Source organism: Crocodylus porosus, unplaced genomic scaffold (genome assembly GCF_001723895.1).
Source record: "Crocodylus porosus isolate Cpor-Errol unplaced genomic scaffold, CroPor_comp1, whole genome shotgun sequence".
Taxonomy (NCBI): domain Eukaryota; kingdom Metazoa; phylum Chordata; order Crocodylia; family Crocodylidae; genus Crocodylus; species Crocodylus porosus.
The window spans coordinates 33,069,443-33,096,949 of record NW_017728917.1 but is presented as its reverse complement, the minus strand read 5'-3'; the positions used below and the strand labels follow the sequence as shown (position 1 = coordinate 33,096,949).

The following is a 27,507-nucleotide window of genomic DNA, read 5'->3' as shown; positions in this document are numbered from 1 at the left end:
ATCCAGGAAGTTAGTGTCGGAAGATGCTTTACAGAATGACCCTAACTATGGAGGTATGTTAGAGAACATGGTAGCGAACCTCAGTCTATCAAAAAAATGAAACAAATGCTGTAAGGGCTTGCCCTCACCATGGCCAAAGCACCATAACAAGCAGCAGCAGAACTGAACTTGGGTCACTTTGAAGTTGTGAAAGCAGCTATAACATTAGTGGTATAGTAGAGGCTGGTGAGAGTCAAGGCAGGACTTTTTTTTCTCCTCCATCATGGCACCAGATCCAGCTCCTGGATCCAGCATTCTATTCTCTATCTACAGAGGGACATGACATGGGGCAAAACACTAGGTGGAAAAGACAGTAGGCTGCATAAAACTCCTCATAGCACCCATCTGCACCCAAAATGTAGTGTCAGTAATATCTCTCCACTGCATAACAGGCATTTCATGATAGCACCTTATGCAGTTATTCCTGTAACTTAAATTACAGCTGTCTGTGCTGTGGTGCTGAAGGTTCTGTATTCACACAGAATGTATGTTACCTGTTGCAGTTGTAATTTGATTTTACTCCTTTTCCCTTAAGAAATCCTGTAGGGAATTATATTTGGAATAAAATTATAATGAAACAAAGTGTTAATCTGTCTGTACAATCTTATTGTTTCCTCTTGTATGTAGGCTGTATGACAGTTTCTAATCAGATGACCACATACTACCAGTTTCATGGGATTTGTGTTGGATGCAGAAGGAAGAAAAATTGAGGTTGAATGGACAAATGGTAATTCTGGCATTCCCTACCTTTTGTGTAGTTGCCTGCAACCTAACAATTTTACATTGTAAATTTTATAATATAATTATAGTATAAAATTGATAAGTTGCAGGCAACTACACAAAAGTAGGGAATGCCAGAATTACTGTTCGTCCATGCATCCCCAGTTCTTTTTCCTTCTGCATCCAACATGTCCCATGAAAATGGTAGTATGTGATCATCTTATTAGAGACTGTATAAATTTTGCATTACAGAAGTGTTTCCAAAATAGCATAGTTTGAGAAAGCACAGCGAATGATAATGAAAAAAAAAAAACAGAATAGTACATTGTATATAGTATTTTTAATTAGAGGATATCAGAGTACTTTTAAACCTTATTTAACTAATCTTCATAATGCCTCTGAGAGACAGCCTAGTACATGCCTTTTAAGTCTGAGTTTGTAGAGATTATTGAATGCAGATTCCCAAGGAAGCTTTCTGTAATAAAAGAGGGATGTTTTAAGCCTGGAAATGAAGGCTATACATAGTGGAGCAAAAGTAGAAAAACCTGGAGAACCAACAAATCCACCCTTCCCTACTTAGCAGGTTTGACCTAAATATGCATTAACTTGTTTCTCTATTAGGTCAACACAGTTCTCTACTGCAATTATCACATTGCAAAAACCCATGCAGTTTGTGTTTCTAGCACCCATGTAGACTTAATTAAAGGTAGAAAAAGACCTAAATGGTTGAGAATAATTATTCTATATATAATTTGCCATCTAGGTACATGGCTGATTACTCGCTATTAGGAGTTTAGAGTTCACTGAGTGCTTCTGTGTCTCTGTTATTAATACAAAATGCTATTTTAAATCACCGTCAACTACTGACTTCAGACACTTACTAAAAGTTAGCCCTTCACTGCTTGGTAAATTTAGCTTCCTTAAGAAAAGTCTTTATATTCCCTATAGATTCTCTGTTAATTTAATAAGAAGTTGAAAACTTTTGAAGGAATTCATTAAATGGATGGGTCTTACGTAATTCTTGTTTCTACTTCTAAATTCTTCTTCACTACAATATAGTGTCATCTTTTATTTATAGCAGAACAAAAAAAAACTGACAGGGAATTTATTTGTAAACTCATTGTTTATTTGCAACTACAAATCAAAGTGCAGAAGAGGGCTATTTTATGCGCAGTTAGGAAACAATGTTAAAATAAGGAAGATTGTTCTTCTCATTAAAACACAGTCCTGATATTCAGGAGATTCAGGAGGCACAATTTAAATGCCTCGCGTGTACACTAAAATCTCTGTTATCCAGCACTTCGCCACCCAGAATACCTTATTAACCAGAATTTCAGAGCCACGCTGCACTGCTTTGCCTCCTGCTGTGTTGCAGAAAACGGTGGAACACACATGGCGCCACACCACTTTGCCTTCTGCTGCACCATTTTCCTGTCTGCTGCACCACTTCTGAGGGTAGATGCGCACGGTACCTGAGTGTGTGCAAGTAAAATTCCTGATAACTGGAATTTTTAAATAACTGGTGCCACCCATTCCCCACTCAAGCCAGATAACAGATTTTACTGCACTTTCTATGCAAATTTAACTCATTTGATTTTTGTGCTTCGGTTCCCCTATGAAATGGGCATAACATTACTGCTTTTTTCAAACACTTTTTATGCCTAGCCTATTGAAATTTTAAGTATGGGGCGGGGGGGCAAAAATTCCCTCTAATTGTGTAATCATGCAATTTATGGTATATTGAAACCCTGATCTCAGCTGAATATTGAAAAAACCTCTAGGTTGTATGATAGTTAGAAACCAGTGCCATTTTTTTCCCCAGGGAATGGTAAATTTGATGAAAAAATTGAATTCAGGAGGACCAAAAACTGTTAGTGTAAGAGTGAAGTTGCAGCCGTGATGGTCCAAAAATGATTTTAGAGGCAAGGTGACCTAGCAAAAAAATTCTTGCATCTGAAAGCTTGTCAAACTGTATCCCAATTACATAGTTGGTCCAATAAAAACTATCACCCTAAGAAATCATATAATTCAGAAACTATTAGTGAATTCGAGTGATATATTAGGAATAATTTTTGCCAATAAAAACAAGGACATTTTTAAAAAGGTTCAAACACTTTATAACAACATTTGCCAAAAGAGAAATTTCAGTTTGAAAAGTCTAAATGTTTTTAAATTGGAAATTTAATTTTGTAAGTGTCATATACATAAAAATCAATATGTTAAAAAGGACAAATAATTAACCTGCTGTTCAGATGTTTCATATTGGTCCAATGAGATAAGTCAAACAAAACTGACATTTTTCTTGAAAAAAAATTAAACAATTTGCTTTACATCAGTTTTTTAAAATAGTTTTGCTTCACCCTCAGAACCAAAAACCCACCATCTGCACAAGTCTAGCTATATATGTGAAATAATAAGAACAATTCACTACTGATTCTCAACCTCTCTTTTTCATCATAGTGCATTCCCAGTAGGCAGTTCCCATTGCTGTGTTGTATCACTGCAAACTTTGGGGGCAGACAGACATTCACTTCCCTGCTCTAACTCATGGTAGTTTACATAAAGCACCATGAGTTACAGCACCACCCCCTCAACCCAACAGATGTTCATCTGTTGGGTCAGGGGGAATCAAGCTTGCATGCACTGGGCCTCTTGGCCAGCAGGTAGGAGCACCCCAGCAGCCTTCTTGCTGCCCCCCTCTCCCAGATCCAGGGCTGTCAGCAGGGGGAGGGGGAAACAGAGGAAGCTGGCTGGAGTTGGCGGGGAGTAGAACAGAGCCCCCACATCTTGTGCCCTCCCCCCACCCCTGCCAGGTATCCCAGCTGGGGAACTGGAGAGAGCCAGGACAGGCCCATGAGGTGAGGGGGCTCTGTTCTACCCTGCCCCACCTCAAGCTCAGGTTTGGCAAAGCTGAGAAGGAGAAGTGAGCGGCACCGAGCTGTTGGCTTACCCAACGTGAGGTGGAGGGCGAGGGAACAGAGCCCTCTTGCCTCATTAGCCCAGCCCAGCATACCCCCAGCCAGGGTGCAAAAGTGTGTGAAGCCCAACATGCAGAAAATTAACTCTAGGAAACACAGTTTCCTGTAGGCACTCTAAAGCAGAGCACCCACATCTAATACCTCATTTGAAGAGGGTTAATTATCCGTGCTATCGACTACTTAAAAAACACTGCAGCCATGCATGTGTGTCACAGCATAACTATAGAGCACTTTCCTGAGCATACGCAAACAATTTAAGTTGTGTAAGCACCCTTACTTTTACTCTTTTAGTCCAACACTTGTTTTGCTAAGATTCTAGTATTTCACTATCATATTTTTTTGAAGACGCAGGGTATTAGCCATATCAGATGGAATTGAACATATTGGGAATCTTCGCTGGGAATTGGCATTGTGTCTCCTTGCTGCTTGGACTATCTGCTACTTCTGCATTTGGAAAGGAACCAAGTCAACTGGAAAGGTAAGAGTAAAATTCCATGTGTCATGTGATGTAAAAGATGTCTTGCAGTCTCCCACTATAAATGAAAACTAGAGCTATTTAACATAGAGAGAAGAAAAGTGAGAAGATTCTTTCATACTCTAAGAAGAAAGCATTTAAATGTTTTAGGATTTATTCCCTCTTAAGTTGCACGGTGGCCTGCCATTTACATTTGTCTAAATCAAAACGGTATTTACATTTGTCTAAATCAAAAGACATCTGTCTTTTACTGCTATAAATGCCTATATTAGATGGAAGACATGGAGAATCAGTTCCATTTTGTTTAGAAAGTTGTGGTGGACATGATGTTCAAGTTATGTTTTCTCCTATACATTGTATTCTTTATAAAACTAGATAGATATAGTTCCTTGTTGTTATATTCATGGATACATTCTGAAATTGAGGCATACATGACTTGTGCTCATTTTAGTGATGGTAGGGTAACATCCAATGTCTGAATTTGTTTATAAATTCCAAGTTTTATGATCCCTTATGACAGCAGCCAAAATATACAAGGACACCCACAGAAATTAGAAATATAGCCATGCTTAGAAATATAATATTACGCCAAAACAAAATTAAGCTGGAAAAGTGCAGACTAATAAAAATCCACAAGATTGATATGCAGTAAGACAGATGAATGTCAAAACCATTGAAAAGTAATGATGGTCAGCAAATTAGATAAGGGCTTACAAAACTGAATCATGGAGATGCTGTAAAATAGCTGCTGCTTGTTTTTCTTCTTTTCCCTAGCAGCTACATATAGGAATGGGTGGAATCCAATAAAAGCAGATCCAGGGGGGTAAAGTGGTACAGTCACACTATTGCTTGGATTTTTGACCCACACAAAACTAATTGCCTGGAGAAGCAATGGTTGCATTTCTTTTTACGTTGTGCTGAGGGATTCAATTGACTTCATGACACGGGCTACATCATTCCTGTTGGTGTTCTTCATTTTATAAGTGTTAATGACCCTGTCTCCCTTTTAGTAATCTTGATGTTCCACTAACTAAGCTATCCTTTCCTTGACAGTGTTGCTGTCTGTCAGTTACTCCTGGTCTCTCCTCCTATTTCACCTCCCTGAAGACTGTTTTTTAGTACTTTTCAAAATTCAAGATTAAAGACCAGCACAAATAGTAGCGGTACAAATTTATGCCTCTACTTTGTGCCGCAGTGCAAGGGAGTCCCAAAGCAAACCTTGCCCTGAAAAGGGCTGATCCACAAGTAGTCAGGTTTTCCTCTCCTTCTATTTCTTTCTCCATTATCAAAGAGTCCATGACATTCCCACCAAAAACTTTACTGAAATCTATGTCTTTTAGAAACTGGTAATCATAAAATGGTGCATTTCATCAAGAATGTTCCAGTGAGCTCTAATTTACATGTTGGTTTTATTGATATACATTATTTACTATTCTAATATAATAGTCAAAATTAATTGAAACATTTCAGTTAGCTGAAATCACAGCTTTAGGAATGTTTGTTCTGCTGGAAACTGCACTTCCAGCTTTTATTCCAATTCAGAGGGGAAAAAAATAAATATTGGAATTTCCCCTCACACAGAAATTTTGATTTCTAAACTCCTCTCTAGACATAAAACTACACTGATCTATGTAACCTGAGGATCTGACTCAGAGGGTAATTACCCAGTATTTTGTTAGTATATCTGGTGTGGAAAGAAATTATTTCTCTTTGAGAGGCAGGGAAAAGAAGTAGTGAAGTTAGTTTGAAATAGCTGCATAGCTTTAAAATAATACTAAGACATTTAAAATAGGCCTGTGCAAAGCTTCGGTCACTGATTTGATTTGGCCTGATTCGGTGGCCGAATCTCCAAATTGGAATTCAATCAGGAGACCTTTTAATCTTGCCGAATCAAATCAGAACCCTCCGAATCAATTCGGAGAGTTCAGAAAGATTAGACGATTCAGACATAGGCACAGCTTTAAATGTTTTTTTCTATATACCTCAAGCTACCAATTAGCTCATGAATGCTGAGATGCTGGGGTGGATGGAGCATCCCACAGGAGTGTGGGGGGCTCACCAGTGTGCTTGGCAGCAGACCTGAAAGTAGACCAGAAGCATTTCTGGTCCACTTCCGGGTCCACTGGGGACCACATTGGGGCCCCCCCTCCACTCCCCAGCTTGGTGATTGGTGCCTCCTGGGTCTGGGAGGGCACCTGGGGTCCCCCCACAGCTGATTGCTGAACAGGGGGGGGTTCGGGGTGGGGGGCCTGATGTGCTCGGTGGCGGACCTGGAAGTGGACCAGAAGTACTTCAGCATTCATGAGCCATGCCTGGTACCTCAAGGTATGTAAAAAAAAAATGTAAAGCTATGTCTATGGCCGAATTGCTGATTCTCTGAATCAGCACTGAATCTTCAGATTCGGATTTGGCCGAATTGAATCGGGACAGTGATCCGAATCTGCAAATCGAATCACTGTCTCTGATTTGGGCCAAATCTGAATCTGAAATGAATATGGCCCATTTCACACGCCCCTAATTTAAAAGGCAAACAAACACAACTTGTTTTGTTTTATAGATGATACATTACTTGTAAGACAACTCAGTGGTGTGTTACATGTTCCCAAGAATCTGGGGCACCAATGAGCATATCTTATCCTGAAACCAATGCCCATGCTTATTAACAAAAATCTTGAACTTATTAAAATGCTATTATATTATATATAAAAACTGCAGAACACCTAACTCTAGTCTAAACCTGGCTACACTATACAGTGCATACAAAGCATGCTTCACTGTTCTGCAAGTCCTTTGCCATGCAGTCTCTGCATGCAGTGAGATCATACGTTCTCATGTTATAATAAAAAGCAGTAATTCTGAAAGACAGTTGAAAGAATCCTTAAATCACCCCAAAGAGGGAAGCTTCCTTACTTAGAGAGTGAAAATACATCAGTAATCTAGAGAAGACAGAGGGGAAAAAAAAATACTGTTACATGTATAAATGGTTCTTGACATTCAGATGACCGAACAGCCATTTCAGGTTAACTGAAGCAGTTTGAAAAATCAAACTGCCAATATTTCCAGTCAATTTTTTTTAAATGCAAAAGCTAAAATATTTCAACATGTTCTAATTAAAAATAATGTTTTTGAATGAATGTTTATTTATAAATTTAGATATTTTTAAAATAAGTGGATAAAAAAGTTTGAAAACAAAATGGAGCATCATATTTCAGGCAAACAAAATATTCCATTCATTCTGAAATGATTATTTTTAGTTATTAATTTGTTTCCCCAAGAAGAATCAACAAGAAGTACTTTTAAGCATACCTGATTTTTTATTAAGATTTTCAGTTTGTCATCGGAATAAATCACCATATTTTTTTTACATACCAGACTCCCCCAATATCAAACAAACCTTTTTTGGGGGGGAAGGCAGAATTACAGCCACGCAAAGAAAAGTCAGAACCTAATCTTCAGCTCACTTTTCTGTTCAGGCAGAAGTTAGTTTTAACCCTTTCACAGATGAACTGCAGCAGCTCTTGGCACATTAATCCCTGCATATTAGTTCTTATTTTAAAGTCCACTTAGTTAAAAATAGCTCCCTATTCTTTCCAAAATGTTTGTTGATAGTAGTTATGAAAACCTCGATATTCATGGATATATGTATCCAATTAATTTTTAGTCTTTTTTTCTTGACCTCAATAACTTCAGGTAGCAGTAAATTTCTTGGTTTAATTATATGATATAAACACATATTTCCTTTATCAAATTGGAATTTCCTTCTTAATTTGATTGAATATCACTTTGTTTTTGTTACATGATAGGTAGATCAAAAGTTACTAATTTACCATCTTTTTATCATTTATTGCTTTTATCTCCTTGCTGAGTTAACCCATTCCAATATTTTCAATCTCTCCTTAACTAGAGTTTTTTCAGGGCTTTGATTTTCTTGTCACCCTGCCCTAAATTACGCACAATTCTGCTTTGCTTTTTTTGAGATGAGGTAACTGCACTCCATTCTCTATGCCTACTAGAATATTGTTTGCTTCTTTTTAAACAACAGTTGCACACTGAGCAGTGGTACTCATTGAGCTGTGTCAATGAAATTGAATAAAAAATGGTGTGCCTAGTATAAATTAGTTCACCTGAGGAGGTGCACTAACTTAAATGGAGATTGGTTTAACTCAGTGTGGGAAAGGGTTAACCCAAATGCCTGCAGCTGTTTGCAGCACAGCCCTGGGGCTGAGAAAACCTAGGCGCTCACCCCAGCTCCAGGGCTACACTGTTCCCACCCCCATGATCCCCTTGAATCTGCTCCCATTGACTTGCCAGCTCCCCCCCAACCCACCGCAGACCTGTCAGCCCTCCCTGATCCTGCCTACCACTCCTTTTACCATGAGTTACTTGCAAATGGTTGCATGTGTCATTCCCAGTGTATGTTTAAGAGGCTTAAAATAAGCTGAATGAATATAGATCAGGTGCAGCAAATGGCTGTATGCACTGGTGTGGCTAGGGTACCTGTACAAGAAACAAAATATCCCAATACCCTAAGCCTTCCTTCACCAAGAGGAAACTTGAACCTGTGTCTCTGTCACTTCTAGCACAGTACTCCAGCCAACCAGGGAACATGCTTGGCATTATCCAGTTGTTTTTCCAGTACCCTTTTTTGAAGCTGGCCCTGTTGATAGGCAAGAAAAAGATATATGCTGGGACATACATGGGGTCAGGAGAAAAATAAATTAAAAGAAGTAATAGGAAGGAAAGCTACTGCTTAAAACTGATTCTAGGATAAAAATTAGGCTTGGTTACTGGATCTAATTTAGACATTTCTTCTTCATAGACAACAGCTGTATAGAGGTGGCCCCTACTGAGTGGCCACACTGGGATGGGGCCCATGTGCCGCACACTCAGCAAGTGCCTTACTCTTCCGCTCTCAAATCTCATCCGCCATGACTGGTGTAGTTCAAGGGAGATAATACCTGACTAGCACAAGAGTGTGCTGAGGTCAGTGTGGGTCAATGCCAGGGCTTCTGTGGGGCTCCTTCCTTCCCTTCCCCTCACCCCTTTCCACTCAGGGTGCTAGTTGGCGCCAAGTAAGTGCATCCAGTTGCTGTGTGTGGCCGCCTTGCCAGTAGGCAGAAAATGAAGCTACAGTTTTCAGGAGTTGGCATGGTTCTAGCCTCAATTGCTAGATCCAGTCATCAGTTCTGAGGTCTGTCAGGCATGGCCCACATAAGGAGGCAAATAAATTAATAATAACTGAAATGGCTGGGCCACAGGCTCTTCTCTGGCCCTATGGGCATGCCAGCCATCTTGCTTTAGGCAATGCCAGTCTCACAGGGGTTACCCTCTGCTACCTCAGTTTGTATGGGCCTGCCAGTCCCCACCAGATGCTTGGGGTAATGTGGAGCCAGGGATGTCACAAACCCCGACTTAGACCCTAGTGGTACCTGGTCACTGCATCATCAGTTCAGAGGGTTTTGGAGTTCCAGGTCTCAGCCAGGTATCCACTGTCTGTGGTGTGTGCCAACCACCCGCATCCCAGAGTATGTGGCTCGGTGGATCCCCAGCTACGTCTATAGAAATTATTGTGTAAGGAAATTTGGGAAATTTTCCTCAACTGCTGCATCTATTAGTTCTTTCAATACTTTTGATGAAACTCGTAGAATATAGGGCCTGATATAAAATCTGTTCAAGACTCCCACTGACTTAAATGGGCTAGAAAACAGAAGTATAGTTAAGTGATACAAGAAGAAGAGACTTCCAACTGGAAGAAGGGACTTTCATTTTAGAGTTTATTTTTTACAGATATTAACACCATCTTAATTTATTTTCCTCCTTTTATTTTGTTCGCTGATCACTAGCTCTTTTCTCTGTTTTTGGTTTTTTGTTATTTTAAGTATAAGACTCAAAAATGAAAATGGCACAAATGTGATTTCAAATTATTAAATACCTATAAAAACAACCAACAAATCTTTGATTTCTACAAAGCAGTAAACAAATGCACTAAAATTTTTTTCCAATGTGTTCACTGCATGGGCTGCAGAGAGCAAGATGGGTAGCATCAATAACTGTGTTCCACGGTTTGTCCTAGGGAATGATTGACATAATTCTTTATGAAATGTCTTAATGCTCTCTGTTTGGAGAAATCATCAGAGCTGGTAGAAAACTGCTTTAGGGCTGAGATACTGTTTTCATGAATTTTAAAGGAACAGAAAGAATGTGTCTTCAAAACTATGGTCAGGTTTTTGCCAATTACAATTGAGCATAAAGTTAATGCAAATATTCAAAATTTCCCAGTTTTAAGCATTGAAATAAAAATGTATTGTTGTATACCTTTGATATATGAGATTACCTGAAGCTCTGAGCATCAAAAAACGTACATGACCAGTGGGGTCCTGACTTGGACTTTTGACAGGTAGACTGATGTGGGTCAAAGAAGACTCCACCTGTCCTCTTTGAAGCCCATAACTTAACAAACTTAAATGGAAAGTTCTTCTCTGTTGTTTTGTTCTTCCTATGTAAGTTTTGATTGAATTCTGTACTGGACTGGCAAAACAGAGTACAGGTTTTCCTTGCTTTACCCGGGTTCCGTATATGTGAAGTTGCTCTTATGTGATTACCCCTTTTTATACCAAAAATTTATTTTTTATGAGGTAAATTCACTCTTATGCAATTGATGTGGTAGAATCCTGAAGTCAGCTGCTTTGTGTGGTGCATTGTGGGAGCGACACACACCAAAATATAATCTTGTGTGTGGATCTGTGCTCCTCATTTGTTGTCTGTCACACGTGTTTCTGTAGTTGCTGCCATCATTATGATGGTGACTTGTGCTTGTGTGTACTGTCTGCTGTTGGTGAGTACCAAAATTGTCTTGTAAAAGCGATTGAAATGGGTCCTGGGTCAGTACAGTTGAGGTCTTGGAACCTATCCCTACTTGTTACATTGTAAAGTGCGTTCCCTTTATGCGAATTTGAGTTCTGCATTGTTTTCCAGGAACACATGTACAGCATAAAGCAAGGAAAACCTATACTCCATGTTAACCTCTTCTCATGAAATTTCATGACCATGTGGTAGTAGCAGAAATCTCACAAAGGATCTCCTGTTCTTCTTGGTTTGGCAGCATTATTTTACAAGTATCTGAACATTTAACAGTTTATTGAGTCTGAATTTAAACTCTGAACCATGTGGCCATCTCCTCTCCACTGTTTTGAGTTTTCTGAAGTTCATCACTATCATGATCCTTGAGAAGTGCATATTCATTTTGTGATCCCTCTCCATTTTGCTTGTTTTTATATAATTATGCACCACAGATTCATAGATTGTAAGGCTGGAAGGGACCTTGGAAGGTCATCGGGTCCTGACCCCTGCACCAAGCAGGAAAGACTGCTGGGGCCAGGTGAACCCAGCAAGGTGACCATCCAGCCTCCTCTTGAAGATTTCCAGGGTAGGTGATTGCACCACCTCTGGAGGGAGCTTATTCAACAGCCTGGACACCCTATTTCTGAAGTAGTTTTTCCTAATGTTGAGCCTGAGACTTCCAGGAGTTTGTGACCATTACTCCTAGTTTTCCCCAAGAGTGCCCTGGTGAACAGTTGTTCACCGAGCCCTTGATGTACAACTCTGATGAGGAGGTAAGCTGCTACTCAGTCCCCTCTCAGCCTTCTTTTTATAGGCTGAAGAGTCTCAGATCCCTCAGCTTTTCCTTGTATGACTTGCTTCACAAGTCTCTGATCATATGGGTGGTCCTTCTCTGGACTTTCTCAAACTTTACCGTGTCCTTGTTAAAGTGCAGCACCCAGAACTGGATGTAGTACTTGAGCTGCAGTCTCACCAATGCCAACTAGAGTGGGAGTATCACTTGTCTGGTTTTGCTGGAGATGCATTGATTGATGCATGCCAGGGTATTGTTACCTCTGCTGGCTACAGTGTTGCACTGCTGGCTCATGTTCAGACTGTAGTCTATTATAACCCCAAAGTGTTTTTTATTCATAGTGCTGGTCAGGTTGGCATTGCCAAGCTTGTAGGTATGAAGGGGATTGTTTGTCCCCAGGTGGAGGACGTTACATTTGTTGACATTGAACTTCATCTGGTTCTGGTCTGCCCAACTTGCAAGCCTATCTAGGTCTGCCTGTATCTGCAAACTATCTTCAAGCATGACCATGCTTCCCCATAACTTGGTGTTGTTCATGAACTTGGCCAGTGAGCTCTTCATCCCCACATCCAAAACATTGATGAAGATGTTGAATAGTACTGGACCAAGCACTGATCCCTGCAGGACAGCACTGGCCACTTTGTGCCAAGATGACACAGATCCATTCAAGAAAACTCTCTGGGTCCTACCGCACAGCCAGCTTCCCACCCACCTGACTGTCTTGCACTTAAGCTCATAGTCTTCCAATTTTTTCATGAGAACATTGTGGGATACCAGATCAAAAGCTTTTTAGAAGTCGAGGTATATAATGTCAACCTCCTCTCTCTTATCCAGGTGGCAAACCACCTGATTGTAAAAGGAGATGAAGTTGGTAAGACAAGACCTATCATTCAGAATCCTACCTTCTGCAAACGTAACCTTAATGAATTTTTCCAGGATTTTCTTTAGGATAGAAGTTAGGCTAATTGTTCTATAGTTACTAGAGCTCTGCAAAACAGCACCATTCCATTTTGACTTCCATTTCACCATTTCAAAGGGACAGTGTTTCATTTCGCTGTTTCAAAGCACTATTCGGTTTCATTTAGCCGAAACTACTTCTCTGTTTCAATGCTTTGCTCATAGGCTATAATAGGGAATCAGGAAAATGCCTATAACTTTAACATTTCTTTCCTGGCATGGGACAGTGAATCCCCCTCTTCCATGTCCCCCCACCTCCGCCCTTCTGCCTCCCTGACTCTGTTCACACGCACCTCCATCCAATGATCCAAGGTTTTGCTGCCGCATACACTGACACTCTCCTCCACCCTTGGGTCACACATGGGGGCCAGCACATGGACTGTACTGGACTGCAAGGGATCAAGCTGTTTCCTGATGCCGTCCTTCAGCTGCCTCACCAGTGCCTGCACGTCTGTTGACAAGTGGCTTGCCCAGCTTGCCCCGTCCAGGAACACTGATCCCCTGGAACTTCTCCATTTGGTTCTGAAGTTCTCTCATTACAGGAATCACCACAAAGTTGGCATTGTGGACTGCCTTGACCATATTGGCCCCACTGTCAGTGATCATGAACCCATGGGTGAGCTTGCCCTGCCCAATGAGCCACCCATGGACCAAGTGCTTCATGGCACCCATGATCTTTGTTGCCATGTGGGACTCATGCATCACCTCGACTTGAAGGAGAGTTCACTGATGGCTTGACTGGTCACACCAGTGCCCTGTGAGGGAGAGGTATGCGTGATCCCCACCCTGGCTGCTCCTGATGTCTGAGGTGAAGTGTAAGGCCACCTGCGGACCTGCCATATGCAGCTCCTCCCTCAAGTACTCCCTGCATGCCTCATAGAGGGAGGACACCATCATCCTGCTGAAGGTGATGCATATGGGCACTTGGTATGATGGGGCCATGCACACTGTGAGTCACCTGAACCCTGGCTGCTCAACTAAGGAGAAGGGCTGTCCATTCATAGCAAGTACTTCCCTAATACTCTGGGTGATCTTGCTTGCCTTTGCAACATGCACCCCTTTCTGTCCACCTTTTCTCCACAGTTCCAAGGTGGGGAAACAGGGGCTTTGGAGCAAGAGGGGGACTTCTTTTTGGGCATGCTTCCACTGGTGCCAGGCTGAGGAGGAGCAAGGGCAAGAGGGTGGTGCCTGTGGAGACATATCAGCACCCCCGTGGTGCTCATGTGTTTCATTCCCTTGCCCCGGCTGGTTTTGGCTCAACAGTGCAGGCAGATAGCATATGTGGGATCATTGGCCAGCTCAAAATGATCCCAGACCACACTACCCCCTCGCTTTTGAGGTGCAAATGCATGTGCGGATGCTGCCTTTTCCCCCTCTTTAGCAGGCAGAGGCACAGCAACAGGAGGCATGGACTCAGCTGAACCATTTGCCTCTACAACCTCTACCTCAGCCTCCTCCGAAGTGCCTTCTAAGGAAGGAGACCTGGCTCTAGGTGAAGCATGAGCATGGTGGAGCACAAACTCAGATGATTCCCCCTCCTTCCCTAGAATTTCCCTTGCCAAGGCACTTAGATCAAGCTCCAGCTCGTCCTCTGGCACTGGAAGGTTCAGCATGGGAAGTGAAATGGGGGGGTGGAGAAGATTGTCAAGCTGGTGCTGCTTGTTGTCATGGTGGTGGTGAGGCAGGGTTATGGCTGGTGCTCTTGGAGGAGATGCAGACTCAGGCTCTGGCACTGTTCCCCTCTCCTTGCTGCCAGTAGATTGAGAAGCCTCATGTTCACTAGTTGTAGGAAAGAGGCTACTTCTCAGTTTGGGGAGAGTGGGGGACTTACAGCTTTCCCTCTACCCCATCTTCCACCCCTCCTTGAAGGCTTGCCAGGTGCCTTTGCAGCATGCTTCATAGTGTGTTTCATAGTGCATTTAATGTGCTGGAAAATCTGTCTGTTCTTTTGCAATGTAATCTGCCCTACCAGCACTATGATCTTGCACCACCTCCTGGGGGTGGCAGCACAGTATTTTCCTTCTTCTTCCTCCGGTGTCACCACTGGAGCTTCCTCATGCGTGGGAAGGGGAGTGTACCTGTTGTGCAGAGCCAGGGGAAGAGCAGCCATGACTCTGTGATTCCTGTAGCATGTGGTGACTGTCTTTCAGGTAGCTCCAGGAGGGTCTTTGTGGACAGACTCCTTGCTGGCCACCATCTTTGTCTCCCTCTCTTCTTCCTTCTTCTGGAGAAGGGCCTGGAAGTAGCCATCAATGAAGACTTTGTGGGCCCTGATGGTGCATAGCTGGTGTACCTCCTTCTTGAGCTCCTGCACCTGCAGAGACTCTGCTAGGGAGCACACCCCACAAGTGGGGATGCCCCTATGCCCAGCTGCCAGCAGCCATGTCAGGCAGCCCCCACAGTCCAGGGCCAGGAGCTTCATCTGGGTGGGGGGCAGGGCCATGGGCTCTGTCTGGATGGAAATCTCAGCAATGCCAGGATGCTTACAGCCACAACTTTTCACAGTCATGGTTGGGAAAAAGTTTATGCCCCTAACTCATCTCAGCAGCTCCTCTTTGAGCCTCTGGCCTCAGGCTTCTCACCCAGACCAGCCCTTTGGATGCTTTCTGCGCACTCCTCCACATGAACTCCCATGCAAGCTACTGCGTCCAAGTAGAGCCGCACCTGTTTGCACACTCTGTTCATTGGGTTCTCTGGGGAGCTCAGCTAAGTAGGGACCTGGTGGTTCCTCTTCTGGGCTCTGCTCAGCTAGTGCGCCCTGCTCAATGCAGCCCCCAAGGTAGGAGAGACTACCACCTCACTTGGGAGTCCATTCTAGAGCCTGGCAGCCCTAACTGTAAACCAACACTGATAGGACACAAATAAGTGCCTAGATATCTATTAGGTCTGTGTGAAGCGTCTAGTATTTGCTTCGGATTCAAATTTGGCTTATTTAGGGGACAGTGATTTGATTCAGTGATTCGAATCACTGTCCCAAATTGATTTGGCCAAATCTGATTCAGAGATTTGACCACCACTGAATCAGCTGAATCTCTGAATCAAACAGGCCCCATCCCACGCCTGCTCTCCCAGCCCCGTCAATGGCTGACCTGCCCGGCCACAGCGTTGGCTCTTTAAAACAAAAAGAATCCCCTGCACTCACTGGCTGCTGCCAGATTGGGGCAGGGGCCAATCTCCACTTCCCCCCACTGTCTCCTGCTGCATAGGAGGCTCTTCCACCTCCCTACCTGTCAGCAGCCTCTGAGTGCAAGGATTTTTTTTTTTTAGAACTGGGAGCTGGGCAGGGCAGCCATGGGGGAGGTGGGAGAGTGGGCAGGGGTTGGTGGGCACTCAGGGGGCCTGGGGGAGTAGGCAGGGGATGGGGCCTGGTGGGGGTCCCCCCCATTGTCCCTTCTCCCCTCCTCCAGCCCCCTCCCCTCCCCCTACTTACTGGCATGGAGTCCAGGTCCAGCTCCCCGAAGTGGCAAGTGGGGACTGCCTGAATCTCCAAAGCTCTCAGAATCTTTTCTGAATTGATTTGGGGATCTTTGAATCAATATGGACCTTTTTATTGATCTCCTGGTTCTATTCAGATTTGGAGTTTCGGTCACTGAATCGGGCCGAATCTCCCCTGAATCGAATCAGCACCCGAAGTTTTGCACAGCCCTAATAGCTATGTTCTCTGCAACTTAATATGAAATGTATAAGAGATCCATGAAACAGTCCTGAAAATCAAAATATGAACTAAATATTGGACAAATCTCTTCTCATGAAACATTTATGACATTTTTCCTAATTATTATTAGATGCATTCATATTTGCATTCTTGAACAGATGCTCTTTACTTAACAAAATCATTTGCTACCCCTCATTTTAATAAGATCCCTTTGAGGCTTACTTTGCAATTCACTTATCACATATTAACATAAGAGCTGTTGAATTTTTGATTTTTGACCTTTATTAATCATTCCTGTATTCTGCTTCCTGCCACAGCTTCACTGGTATTGAAAGCTTCACAAGGCAGAAAACTTCCATATCCTTAAAGTTATAGCAGTACAATTCAGCTACAGAAAATATGCTGAAGTTTGGGTTGCACTGGTGGAGATGGTGCCAGACTTTGCCATTTCTCTGCTAAACTGCTGCGTTGGCCTTCTTTCTATAGACATATATGTCTAAACCAGTGATACTTCATGGTCAGCTCTTCAGTTTACAACTGAGATTGCAACTTGTTGGTCTTTGTGACTAGGGTTCCTGCACTTGGGTAGATTTGCTAGGAATTCCTAAATATCACCTTGTTTGGATATTTTGTTACAGAGCTTTAAGATAAGGCTTTGGAAAGGTAAATGAACATGGTTTTTATGTATTTTGGTAGATTAATAGTCTCAGGTCAGATTTTTTGAAACCCACAGTTTCGACCTGTCTAATTTATGCTGAGTCATATCTTCCTTTTGATGTCCTTGTGCTGTGAATTGATTTTTTTCTTTCTTTCTCTTTTCTGGTTATTTCTTTCCCTTTTTCCAAAGAAGCCACATCATTGTGAGAGAAACTGTAATGTTTTTAATGTCTTATACCAGCTATTGAGAACTGAAAACTCCGTGTTCAGAACTTCCTCCCTGTGTTCCTTAAAACCTGGAACTTGAAATTAAGCCAGATGGGCAGAGCCACTGTTAAAATCTAACCTTATACTATTGTTCCTCAATGGAAGAGCAAAGACAGGGGCACACCCAGTGAACCTTTATTTTATCTAGACATATGCCACCATGGCAATGATATAAGTGAAACTAAACAGCTGCTATAGTCCAGGGTGAATTTCCACAGAAAAATGATAGAGGACAGACATCTAGCCACCAGCAGAAGAGCAGTTCACAGACCAAGCACTCCATCTCTGACCTCACAGCCCTTGTACTTTAGGCAAACGTACAAAATTCTTTCAGAAGTTGGGCTTGAGAACAACTATTCATAACCTTGACAATAAAGAACACGGAACTAAACACAGTCATTGCCTTGCACTGAGCCTGCAGGTTCCTAACAACATATCTCCTGTGTGCTAAAACATAGAGCTCAGGAATAGTCTCTCCATACCTTTTGCCCCTCATTTAGCTGCCCTTTCATTAGAAGGAGTTAAGCCCTGCTTGCCAGCAGTTCAGACTCAGGCAGTAGTCCCACACAGAAAATTTATTTCTCTATAGCAGACTATATAAAGACTCTAATGGATTCAATGAGGCAGAAAGAAAGAGTAAAGGGACAGAAGAAGAAAATAAAAGAGAAAGATGTGTGAAAAAAAGAATGGGCTCATTGTAAGGGCTCAGGAAAAGGAACTAGGCAGCAATGATTATATCTCCTGAAGTGTTTTTTTGTTTCAGTCTGAAGAAATAATAAAGAATAGCCTTTCACGGTGAGGCTTTAACACTCTGTCCAAGATTGATCTCTGTATTCAAAGGAGGAAAGTAGAACGTTCATGAGATGCATGCAGAGTTTCTGCTTTCCAACCTCCTCTGTGCAATGTTTTAACACAGCAACTGAGAATTCCGCCCCCCCACCTGCTATACAGCTCTGAGCATTTAAGGACATCCCTAATTTGTTAGCTGAGGAAATCTTTGTGCAATGCCATAGAGTGTTTTTTCACAAATGTGTGCTTGGCAGTTAGAGAGAGCATTAAATGGTAACATTGAATAAATAATTTATTCTCAATTTCATTCTTTCCCCATTGACTTCCAATGACTGAGGTTCACCTTTATAGGAATACAAGTATAAACTAAAACCAGGCATACTTCAAAGCCTTGGGGAGTTGATAAGAGTGTATCACTTGATTCCAGAGGTTTAGTTCATGCTGTGAATATGGAGGGAGGTAGCCTGGAACATGTGTCCACTGGGAGAAGATCTGCAGGATGATATAACGTAAAGTGACAAACCAGAGCATGAAGACAAACAACAAAGTGCTAAAACAAATATATTGTTTTGTTAAAGGGAGCACATGTGGGCTTGTTCTTGCACCAACTTTTCTGTAAAGCTTCCAGGCACATTTAGCATTAATTTAAAATATAAAATCAAGTAGGTAAGTAAAACTTCAAACTCTGTCTGTTCCAGTCCATTTGTTCCTCTCTACATTTAGTCTCTTCTATTCCCAATCACCTGACCCTTGCTCCCTAGCAAAAAAGGAAACAAAAACCAAGCAGAAAAATGTCAGGTGGAACATGGAGGTAAAGGTAGGAAATGGAGATGTTATTTCAGTTACTAATGTTTTCATTAGGTGTTTGTGCAGTTTTACTTACATTGCTGCAGGTTTTATTATACCAGATTATTACAAATGACTTTTGCAGCATTAAGTCCACGTAGACTCAGCCTTATTACATGAAGGTACGGCTTAGATATGGACTGTGTGGGGCAGTACTCACTAAGGACAGCATCATCTGTAGTTTATAGGTAGGAATGAGTGTTAAACTCTAACTTCAAAAGAAACAGGGAAGAGTTCCTCCTAGAGGTGTGTCGCACTAGGTTGGGGATGCCCAGGCGTGGCCGGGCCGGTGGGGTAGGCACCAACAAGGACGCAGCTTGAATTATACCAAACTTTTTATTTTTACTTAACAAAATGCACAAAACACTTTGCTACTACTACTTTCCACGCTAATCTCAACGACTTGCATATATAAAAAATTAAAACAATTACAAACAGTTAACAACTGGGAATTATGTCCACTGGGTCAACGAGGTTCAGGCCAAGGCCCTTTGCGTTCAAAACCACGCGTGGTCTTGGTGCGGCTGGCCAGGGCCCTAGTCTCAGACCTGGTCAACTGCTCATAGATTTCTTACGGTCAGTCCACTGGGTCACGAGGTTCAAACTAAACTCCCTTGCATTCAAAACTACCCTGTGAGTAGTCTTGGGGTGGCTGAGTTTAGTTCTAGTCCCAGACCTGGTCAGCGGCTCATAGATTTCAAGAGGCTATTTAACAGTTAGGTTTGCGTGCTTACCACAAAGACAAACAGGAATGGCTTCATGGCTGGGGAACGCTAGTCACTTCATGGAGGCCTCAAAAACTGACCTGAGATGGCGCTCGGGGAGGGGCGGCCCTGGTGGGTGATCAGTCTGCGGGCCCTTTGATGCTTGAAGTTTTGTTCTGGACTTCCCCCATCAGGGCTTTTCCGGTGACTGCTTTGGTACTGTTAGGCTGTAGCATTTTATTTCCAGCGACCAATCAGTCGTCTTTTCCCTCAGCAATTCATTCCCAGTGACCAATTGTGTGCCATATCAAAACTTTGGGCTGCAGCATTCTGTTTCGACTCACGCCAGCTATTATTACCTTACTTTTGTTTGTCAGGCTGTTTCGAGGCGGGTGATCTTCTGCTATGTGAGGGTAGCAGATGCCACTCATCCAGAGACCTTTGCCTTGAGGCCTAGCACACTGGAAACTTATAATGCAGCCTGGCCATTCATCCGAGTGTGCCCGTGACACCCCCCCGTGTGGCCATGGCAGTGGCGACAGGACAACGTCATTGTCTTTTAGCGCCTGCAACAGTGGTTGCTGGTTGTGAGTAACGATTGGAAGAGCTGTGATATGGTTAGACAAGGTTTGAAATATGGCGCAGCCTAAACAACACAAAATACCTATGGCAATTAGAAACAGGAACACTGACCAGAAAAACTGTCGCCAGTTACCAAGATTGAAAAGGGGTGGTAAATAATCGAGAATATTGTCCCAAAGGCTACCAACCTCCTTTGCGTCTTTGGCTACCTCTTCAATGACTGCTGTGATGTCAGTGATGTTTTGTTGGATTGATTTGATTTCAAAACTATATTTACCTTTAAAGTGTGGATAGCGATTTCCCAGTCAGTCGCACACTCCGTTTTCTTTGCTTAACAAACAATCCAAAGCTAACCAATTTTGCATAACATATTGCCTAATTTCATCTACCTTATCGTTAACTATTCCTAAAGCTTCAGCGGTTTGATTACCTAAACGCTCAATCGACAATCCTAGTAGTTTAAGGTGCTCTTGCATAAGTGCTTGGTCGATGGGGTTGAGCCATAATGTCCCGCGAAAAACAATACTAAACCAACTGGATATTTTTGCCTACCAGCCGGGTGTACGCTTGTGTATGTAACTGGTAAACCTAGCTGTGGGTTTGGGGTGTGTGTAGATTCCTCCCCCTATGATGTAAATATACCCAATGGTGCATCTGCTGACAGGATGGAGTGGTAGCACAGCATGGGCTTGGTCACCACATATCCAGAAGTGGCCAGGGGCAAGTTGTGATGATTTGTCTGGTTGATCATGGGCTACGGCAATTGGATTAATAGTCCTGGATTTTTTGAGGAGGTGTGTAAGGGCAGTTGGGTATTTTCCGCAATTGTCTAAAATAGTGGTTGTGATATTAACGAAATGGTTGGTAGCAGATAAAAAGGGGTACGGTGCTGTTGAACAGCCTGAATGGACTCAGTATATATTTGCATTCAGCTTGGTTGCCCACAAACCATGGTTTGTAGGTGGAGGAAACAGCGGGTGTTATATTTTTGGAGGCGAATGGGAATTCCCAACAAAAAGATCCAGTGGGATGTTGTGTGGGTTGAATTTTCAGTAAGGCAAGCGAATCAGTGCGTGAGAGAGGGTGGCCTGTCTTTTTTTGTTTGGAGTGGCTCCAATCCGCAAGCACAGTCTGGTTTGCGGTTGTGTTGACTGCATAGGGACCTAAGAGAACAGACTTAACCAGGAAGGGTGCTTCAGCGGCCGACGGGATGCTGTGAGTACAGTCGGTGACGTTGGCTGTTACAGTGAAGGTGGTGGCCCAGAGCTCAACAGTGTTGCTTGTGTCGTCAAGGGTTGCTTAAAGGCTGGTGACGTCGGAGAGCACTCCTGTCAAAACCTGCGAGGAAAGACAGCGTTGGCTGAGACGTGCTGGCCAGGTGGGTTATGTGCACTTGCTTATCCAGTTGTGGTGAACTAAGGTGGCAGCTGGGTCGTCAAGCCTGACCCAGTAGGTATGCGGATTCTTGGCTGAACTCAGGACAATGGCCATGGTTGGTGACGCAACTTTGCCAGATGGGCCCGGAATAGCGACCCACACGGGAGCACCCACTTCGTAGCATGGGGCCCAGGCCGGTGGTTCGCTAGGCTCAATGTTGGGCCAGCAATTACAAGCATGATTGACATTAATGAGAGTATTAGAGAGATGGAGTTGCCATCCTTTATAATTGGGGTTTTGATTGGCCATCCGGAGGGCGGTTTTGAGGACCCCTATTTTTCGCTCTACCACAGCATTACTTTTGGGGTGGTATTGCAGGTGCGTGTGGTGCAACACAGTATGCAAGGTAAAAAATTTTCTAACGCTATGGAGGTGAAGGGGGGCCCCCTGTCAGGTTGGATTTCTCGAGGAGTTCCCCAGTGCGCAAACGCATTGGTAAAGGCCGTTATTACTGTTGGCGCGTCTGAGCGGCGCAGTGGCTTGCACCAAACCTGGCAGGTGCCTAACTCCACAATGACAAGGCTTTTTGGAAATTGGTTTGCTCTGGGTAGGGGGCCGATTAAGTTGGCCTGGCAGGTGGTGCCTGGCTTAAAGAAGTCGGGGGAGAACGCACACTTGTTGTGGACTACAGTATTGGTGCGCTTATTAGTTTGGTATGCTAGGCACCGCCAGGTGGCCTGGTGCCAGGCTAGGACGGGGATGTCTGGGGAGTCCTGACAATGCCACTTGTAACGCGAGTGGTTTTTATCAGCTGAGAAATGTCCCCATTAGTGGTGTAGCCAGTTGGCGATGAGGTATATTTTAGGGGCTTCAGTTTGCGCTGGCTGGGGGACGAGGACCATCTATATGACTTTTGGAGCGCTTAGTTGGGCCAACTGTAAGTGATGATCTAGTAGCTTGTGGGCCCAATGAGTGTTGTCACAGTGAGAGGGGGTATAAACAATAAAGGCTCAGTGGAATTTGGCTCTAACTAGGGTAAATATCTCCTGCCATTTTTCTGGGTTTGCTTGCGGCTCTCCGGCTTTTGTGGCTACCTTAAAGATATACTGGGAGTCTACTCCAATAATGGGGTTTTGTAACCCCGTATGCTTCTCGGTGGCGTGTTTTATTCCGAGTGTGAAGGCGACAAATTCGGTGTATTGAGCATTCGTGCTGGGATCTAATGAAGTTAAATGCATTAATTCACATTTAGTGCAGTACATGCCTACCTTTGATTCGTTTTTGGTGCTACCATAGGTGATGATCCAGGGGTCATCAAGCAGCAGGAGAAAGGGTGGTGCAGGGGGTGGAGGTGCCATGGTGGGCGTGTTAACTAGTGTCCACCCCTGCCATTTATACTGAGCTTGCCAAAGTAGGGCGGACCATGTGCCCTTCGTTCCGCTAACGTGTGGCGGTGGCATGCTTGTTAGCTTATATAGCGTCATGACAGCAGGTCCCTCTAAGGTGCCTCCAACATGGGATGACCAGGTTTCAGCTAATTTTAGTACAAACAGGAGCTTCCCAAAATTCCTGTATCGATATTCTGGTGCCTGTAAGCGTCCACTTTCGAAGTAAATGCCGTTTTTGTTCTGTTGCACTTGGACCATCAGGTGGTTGCTGGTCCAATTAACTGCTACTGTGATGGGTTTGTTAGGGTCATAGCATGACTGGGGCTCAGGCTCTGACAGTGCGTCTGATAACCGGGACAGCGCCGCATCTTCATGGGGGCCGCAAGAGAACTGTTTTCTTTTTCTGACTAACTGTTGCAGGATGTTTAGGTCAGCAAGGAGATCGGGATTTAGGAAGGTGCGGAGGTGATTTATTTGTTGTAACAATTCCTGTGCCTCGCGCACCTCTCTGGGGGGGTTTATCTTTCCATTCTGCTAGCGGCATACCTCTGCCGTAGTTGGGACGAATGTGTGTGGTGTCTATGGTTAAGCCAAGGAAGTTAAATGTTTTTTCGACTATAAATGAACTTTTATTTTTGTTTATCACTCACCCGTCAAGGGTAAGGGTGGCTCTGACTGTGTCGAGGAGGTGTTGTGCGACGTCCTCATCATGTCCGAACACTAAGATGTCATCTACGTAACTGAGGACTGTGCTTCCATCTGGGATTTGAACCATGTCTAGTGTTTTTTGTAATAGAGGCTCAGAAATGGCGGGGAAGTTCTTATATCCCTGCGGGCAGACCTTCCATTTGTAAACACGACCTTCGAAAGAGAAGTTTAAGATACCTTGGTCGTCTCTTAGGGGAATTTGGTAAAACATGTCTTTTAGGTCAATGGCCGCTCCCCAGGGGTAACTGGAATTCCTTGTGATCATTATTAGCTCGGGCAGCTTGTGCTTGGTGGTGTACTGTATGGGAGTGATACGGGAGTTCGCTGCCCGGTAATCGATGACAAAGCGAAAGCTGCCCAGGGCATTGGGCTTAGGGATACCCCATCCCGCTGATAAATAGTGACTTGCTGCACACTCTACAACCTTCTCTTCACTTAGTAGACCCTTTAATAGATTGTGAATGATGCGCCTTCCTTCTGGCTTGGTGGGGATGGGTCTAAATTTCCATGGCGCGGTTAACGTTAACAGTGGGGTGTGTGATTCGGGGAGTTGGGCTTTTGAGACGGTGACAGGAAAGGCAGAGATTAAAATTTCTTTGAGATGCATAAAGCATATTGTTGGGGCACCTAATAAGTTTTGGCTACCTAACAATGCTTTTAGGGGAAACTGCTTTTCCTGAAATTTGATAGCGAAGCGGATGATGTCCACTTCTTTGGCCTTGTTTATCCCTTCGACCCAAATCTGCTGATTTGTTTTCTGATGGGGAATTGTGGGTTTAATAACATTTGCTTGCGCCCTGTTTCTAACAAAAATTCAGTGGGTCTATTTTTTACTTGAATGGTAATGAATGGTCTGGGGTCCTTTTTTAGTGATTTAGCAGCCACTGAAACGGTGGCCGTTACTTGTTTTTTGGGATCTGATTTACCTTTAGTTCAGTGTCCGGGTTCCCACGGAACCCTTTCGCCCGAGCCAGAATGAGTTGTTCTTCTGGCGTTAGTTCCCTAGCTCCTCCTTTGTGAGGCCTCCTTTCTTTATCAGGAACCCAAACACTCAGCATTTGAATGGTGTTCTTTCGGGATAAGGGGTCTTCGGCTGTGGGGGTTGCCCCACAATGGCTGAGAAAGCCACTCGTTCCATGCTGAACCATTTGGGGATGTTTTCAGCGATATTTAGGAGGTCTCAGACCAGTTGGCCTTCTATGGTGCACAGCCAAAGTGTTAATCTGGGGTCACCTACCCCGGTGGCTTGGACGGCCCTGGTAACAGCTAAGGGTTGCAGCAGGATGTCGGTGGGGTCATTAACGAACCACTGTGGGTACAGTCCGGTGGTTTGGGCCTAGGTGAGGTTTAGCAGGTGTTGCTGAGGACTCCAGAGTATGATTGATAGACCAGTAGCGGTGTAGATTAGGTCCTCACAGGTTTTAACAGACCCTGGAGGGCAGTGGAAGCCACTTATGGAGGTACCCATAAGCTGGACTATTAAGGCGGATAGAGATATCGGCCAATGGGTGTTCTGCGACGTGCTCTAGGCTGCCGGTGTTTTGATGCCAGCGGGCATTTCGAGACAGGTAGGTGACTTCATTTTTATCGACTAGCTCTTTCCCGTGGTCTATGACTATTCAACCTAGCCACACCATGGCAGCCTCTCCAGGCTGCCACTTTGTGGACTTGAGGAGGTCTTTCAACTCAGTCATTGAATGTGTCCTCAGGACCGTTTGTGCTGTGGTTCGGCCTTGATTGTCCATCTTATACTTGGTGACGGTGACGGGCAATATGGGGGTGGGGTCTCTAATATTTGGGTATAAGCTGGTCTTTTCTACGGTGCTGGGGGAGCTGAGAGGGCTAGTCTTGGCTGAAGGTGGTGCCGAAGGGGGTGGGAACAGGGGTGGTGGTGGTGTCAGAGTGGGGCGTGGTTCAGCATCTTTGTCGCTGGTGGGTTCAGGAATGGCCCTTAGTGCAATCTCTAGAGAGGACTGTTGGTTTTCTATTATCTTGAGGGCTGTGAGAAACTGTCCAGACAGAGTGGCTAATAACCATCGGGGCTCATACCTATCGCCGAGCTTCCCTGGGGTATGGGATTTGTGAAGTACCCCAAGGGTCTGAACAAGTAGGCTGTGTCCCAGTCCCCCTTTTGTGAGAGCTGGGGGCTGCAATCGGGGGTCTATAGTACTGCCAGACTTTTTAACAAGCCCGTAAAATTGCTTCAGGGCATGGGTGGGGTCATTGTTGGGGTCAAGTGGTTTCTTTATCCCTTTTAACTTAACAGCTCGGTTCTCGTCTTTGGGTTCAAAGATGGCTGTAGGTGAGTGGCGGAGGATGCATACCCGGTCACCTTTGGACATTAAAACTTCCCACTTCTTATGCCCTTGGGTCAAAGATACATAATCCTCAATTTGGGGACCACCCAAGTTGTCCACGACTTGGTGGTAATTACAATGGTGATATAAGTCATCGCCAGTGTCGACCATCCGGTCCTGCCATGGACATGGGCATCCTGTTCATGACACCATGTCTCACTAGGTTGGAGATGCCCAGGCATGGCTGGGCCAGTGGGGTAGGCACTGACAAGGACGCGGCTTGAGTTATACCAAACTTTTTATTTTTACTTAACAAAATGCACAAAACACTTTGCTACTACTACTTTCCACGCTAATCTCAACGACTTGCATATATAAAAAATTAAAACAATTACAAACAGTTAACAACTGGGAATTGTGTGCACTGGGTCACGAGGTTCAGGCCAAGGCCCCTTGAGTTCAAAACCATGCGTGGTCTTGGTGCGGCTGGCCAGGGCCCTAGTCTCAGACCTGGTCAACTGCTCATAGATTTCTTACGGTCGGTCCACTGGGTCACGAGGTTCAAACTAAACTCCCTTGCATCCAAAACTACCCTGTGAGTAGTCTTGGGGTGGCTGAGTTTAGTTCTAGTCCCAGACCTGGTCAGCGGCTCATAGATTTCAAGAGGCTATTTAACAGTTAGGTTTGCGTGCTTACCACAAAGGCAAACAGGAGTAGCTTCATGGTTGGGGAATGCTAGTCACTTCATGGAGGCCTCAAAAACTGACCCGAGATGGCGCTCAGGAAGGGGTGGCTCTGGTGGGTGATCAGTCTGCGGGCCCTTTGACGCTTGAAGTTTCGTTCTGGACTTCCCCCATCAGGGCTTTTCCGGTGACTGCTTTGGTACTGTTAGGCTGTAGCATTTTATTTCCAGTGACCAATCAGTCATCTTTTCCCTCAGCAATTTGTTCCTGGTGACCAATTGTGAGCCATATCAAAACTTTGGGCTGCAGCATTTTGTTTTGACTCACGCCAGCTATTATTACCTTACTTTTGTTTGTCAGGCAGTTTCGAGGCAGGTGATCTTCTGCTACATGAGGGTAGCAGATGCCACTCATCCAGAGACCTTTGCCTTGAGGCCTAGCACACTGCTGACTTATAACGTGGCCTGGCCATTCATCTGAGTGTGCCCGTGACAAGGTGCTGACGTGTTGAGTTTGAAACTGAAAACTAATAATTACTATGGCCAGTTTGCCACTTGTCACCTTGTTTCTCGTAACACAATTTGATTTTTCTGGTAACCAAGTAAAAATAGGATAAATTTCATGGATTTCATAGACATCAGGGCTGGAAGGGACCTCAAGAGATCATCGAGTACAGCCCCCTGCCCAAAGGGCAGGAAGTCAGCTGGGGTCATAGGATCCCAGCAAGATAAGCATCCAATTTACTCTTGAAG

At 44.0% G+C, this 27,507-nt stretch overlaps 1 protein-coding gene across 2 annotated transcripts in view; it reads left to right on the top strand.

Moving 5' to 3' along the window:
• Positions 1-27,507, top strand: part of SLC6A11 (solute carrier family 6 member 11) — a 306,352-nt gene that overhangs the window by 84,766 nt on the left and 194,079 nt on the right. For both annotated transcript variants that reach the window (XM_019537042.1, XM_019537043.1), the window contains one exon: positions 4,083-4,215. In XM_019537042.1, the coding sequence (XP_019392587.1) occupies positions 4,083-4,215 (133 nt within the window). The remainder of the gene's footprint in view (positions 1-4,082; positions 4,216-27,507) is intronic.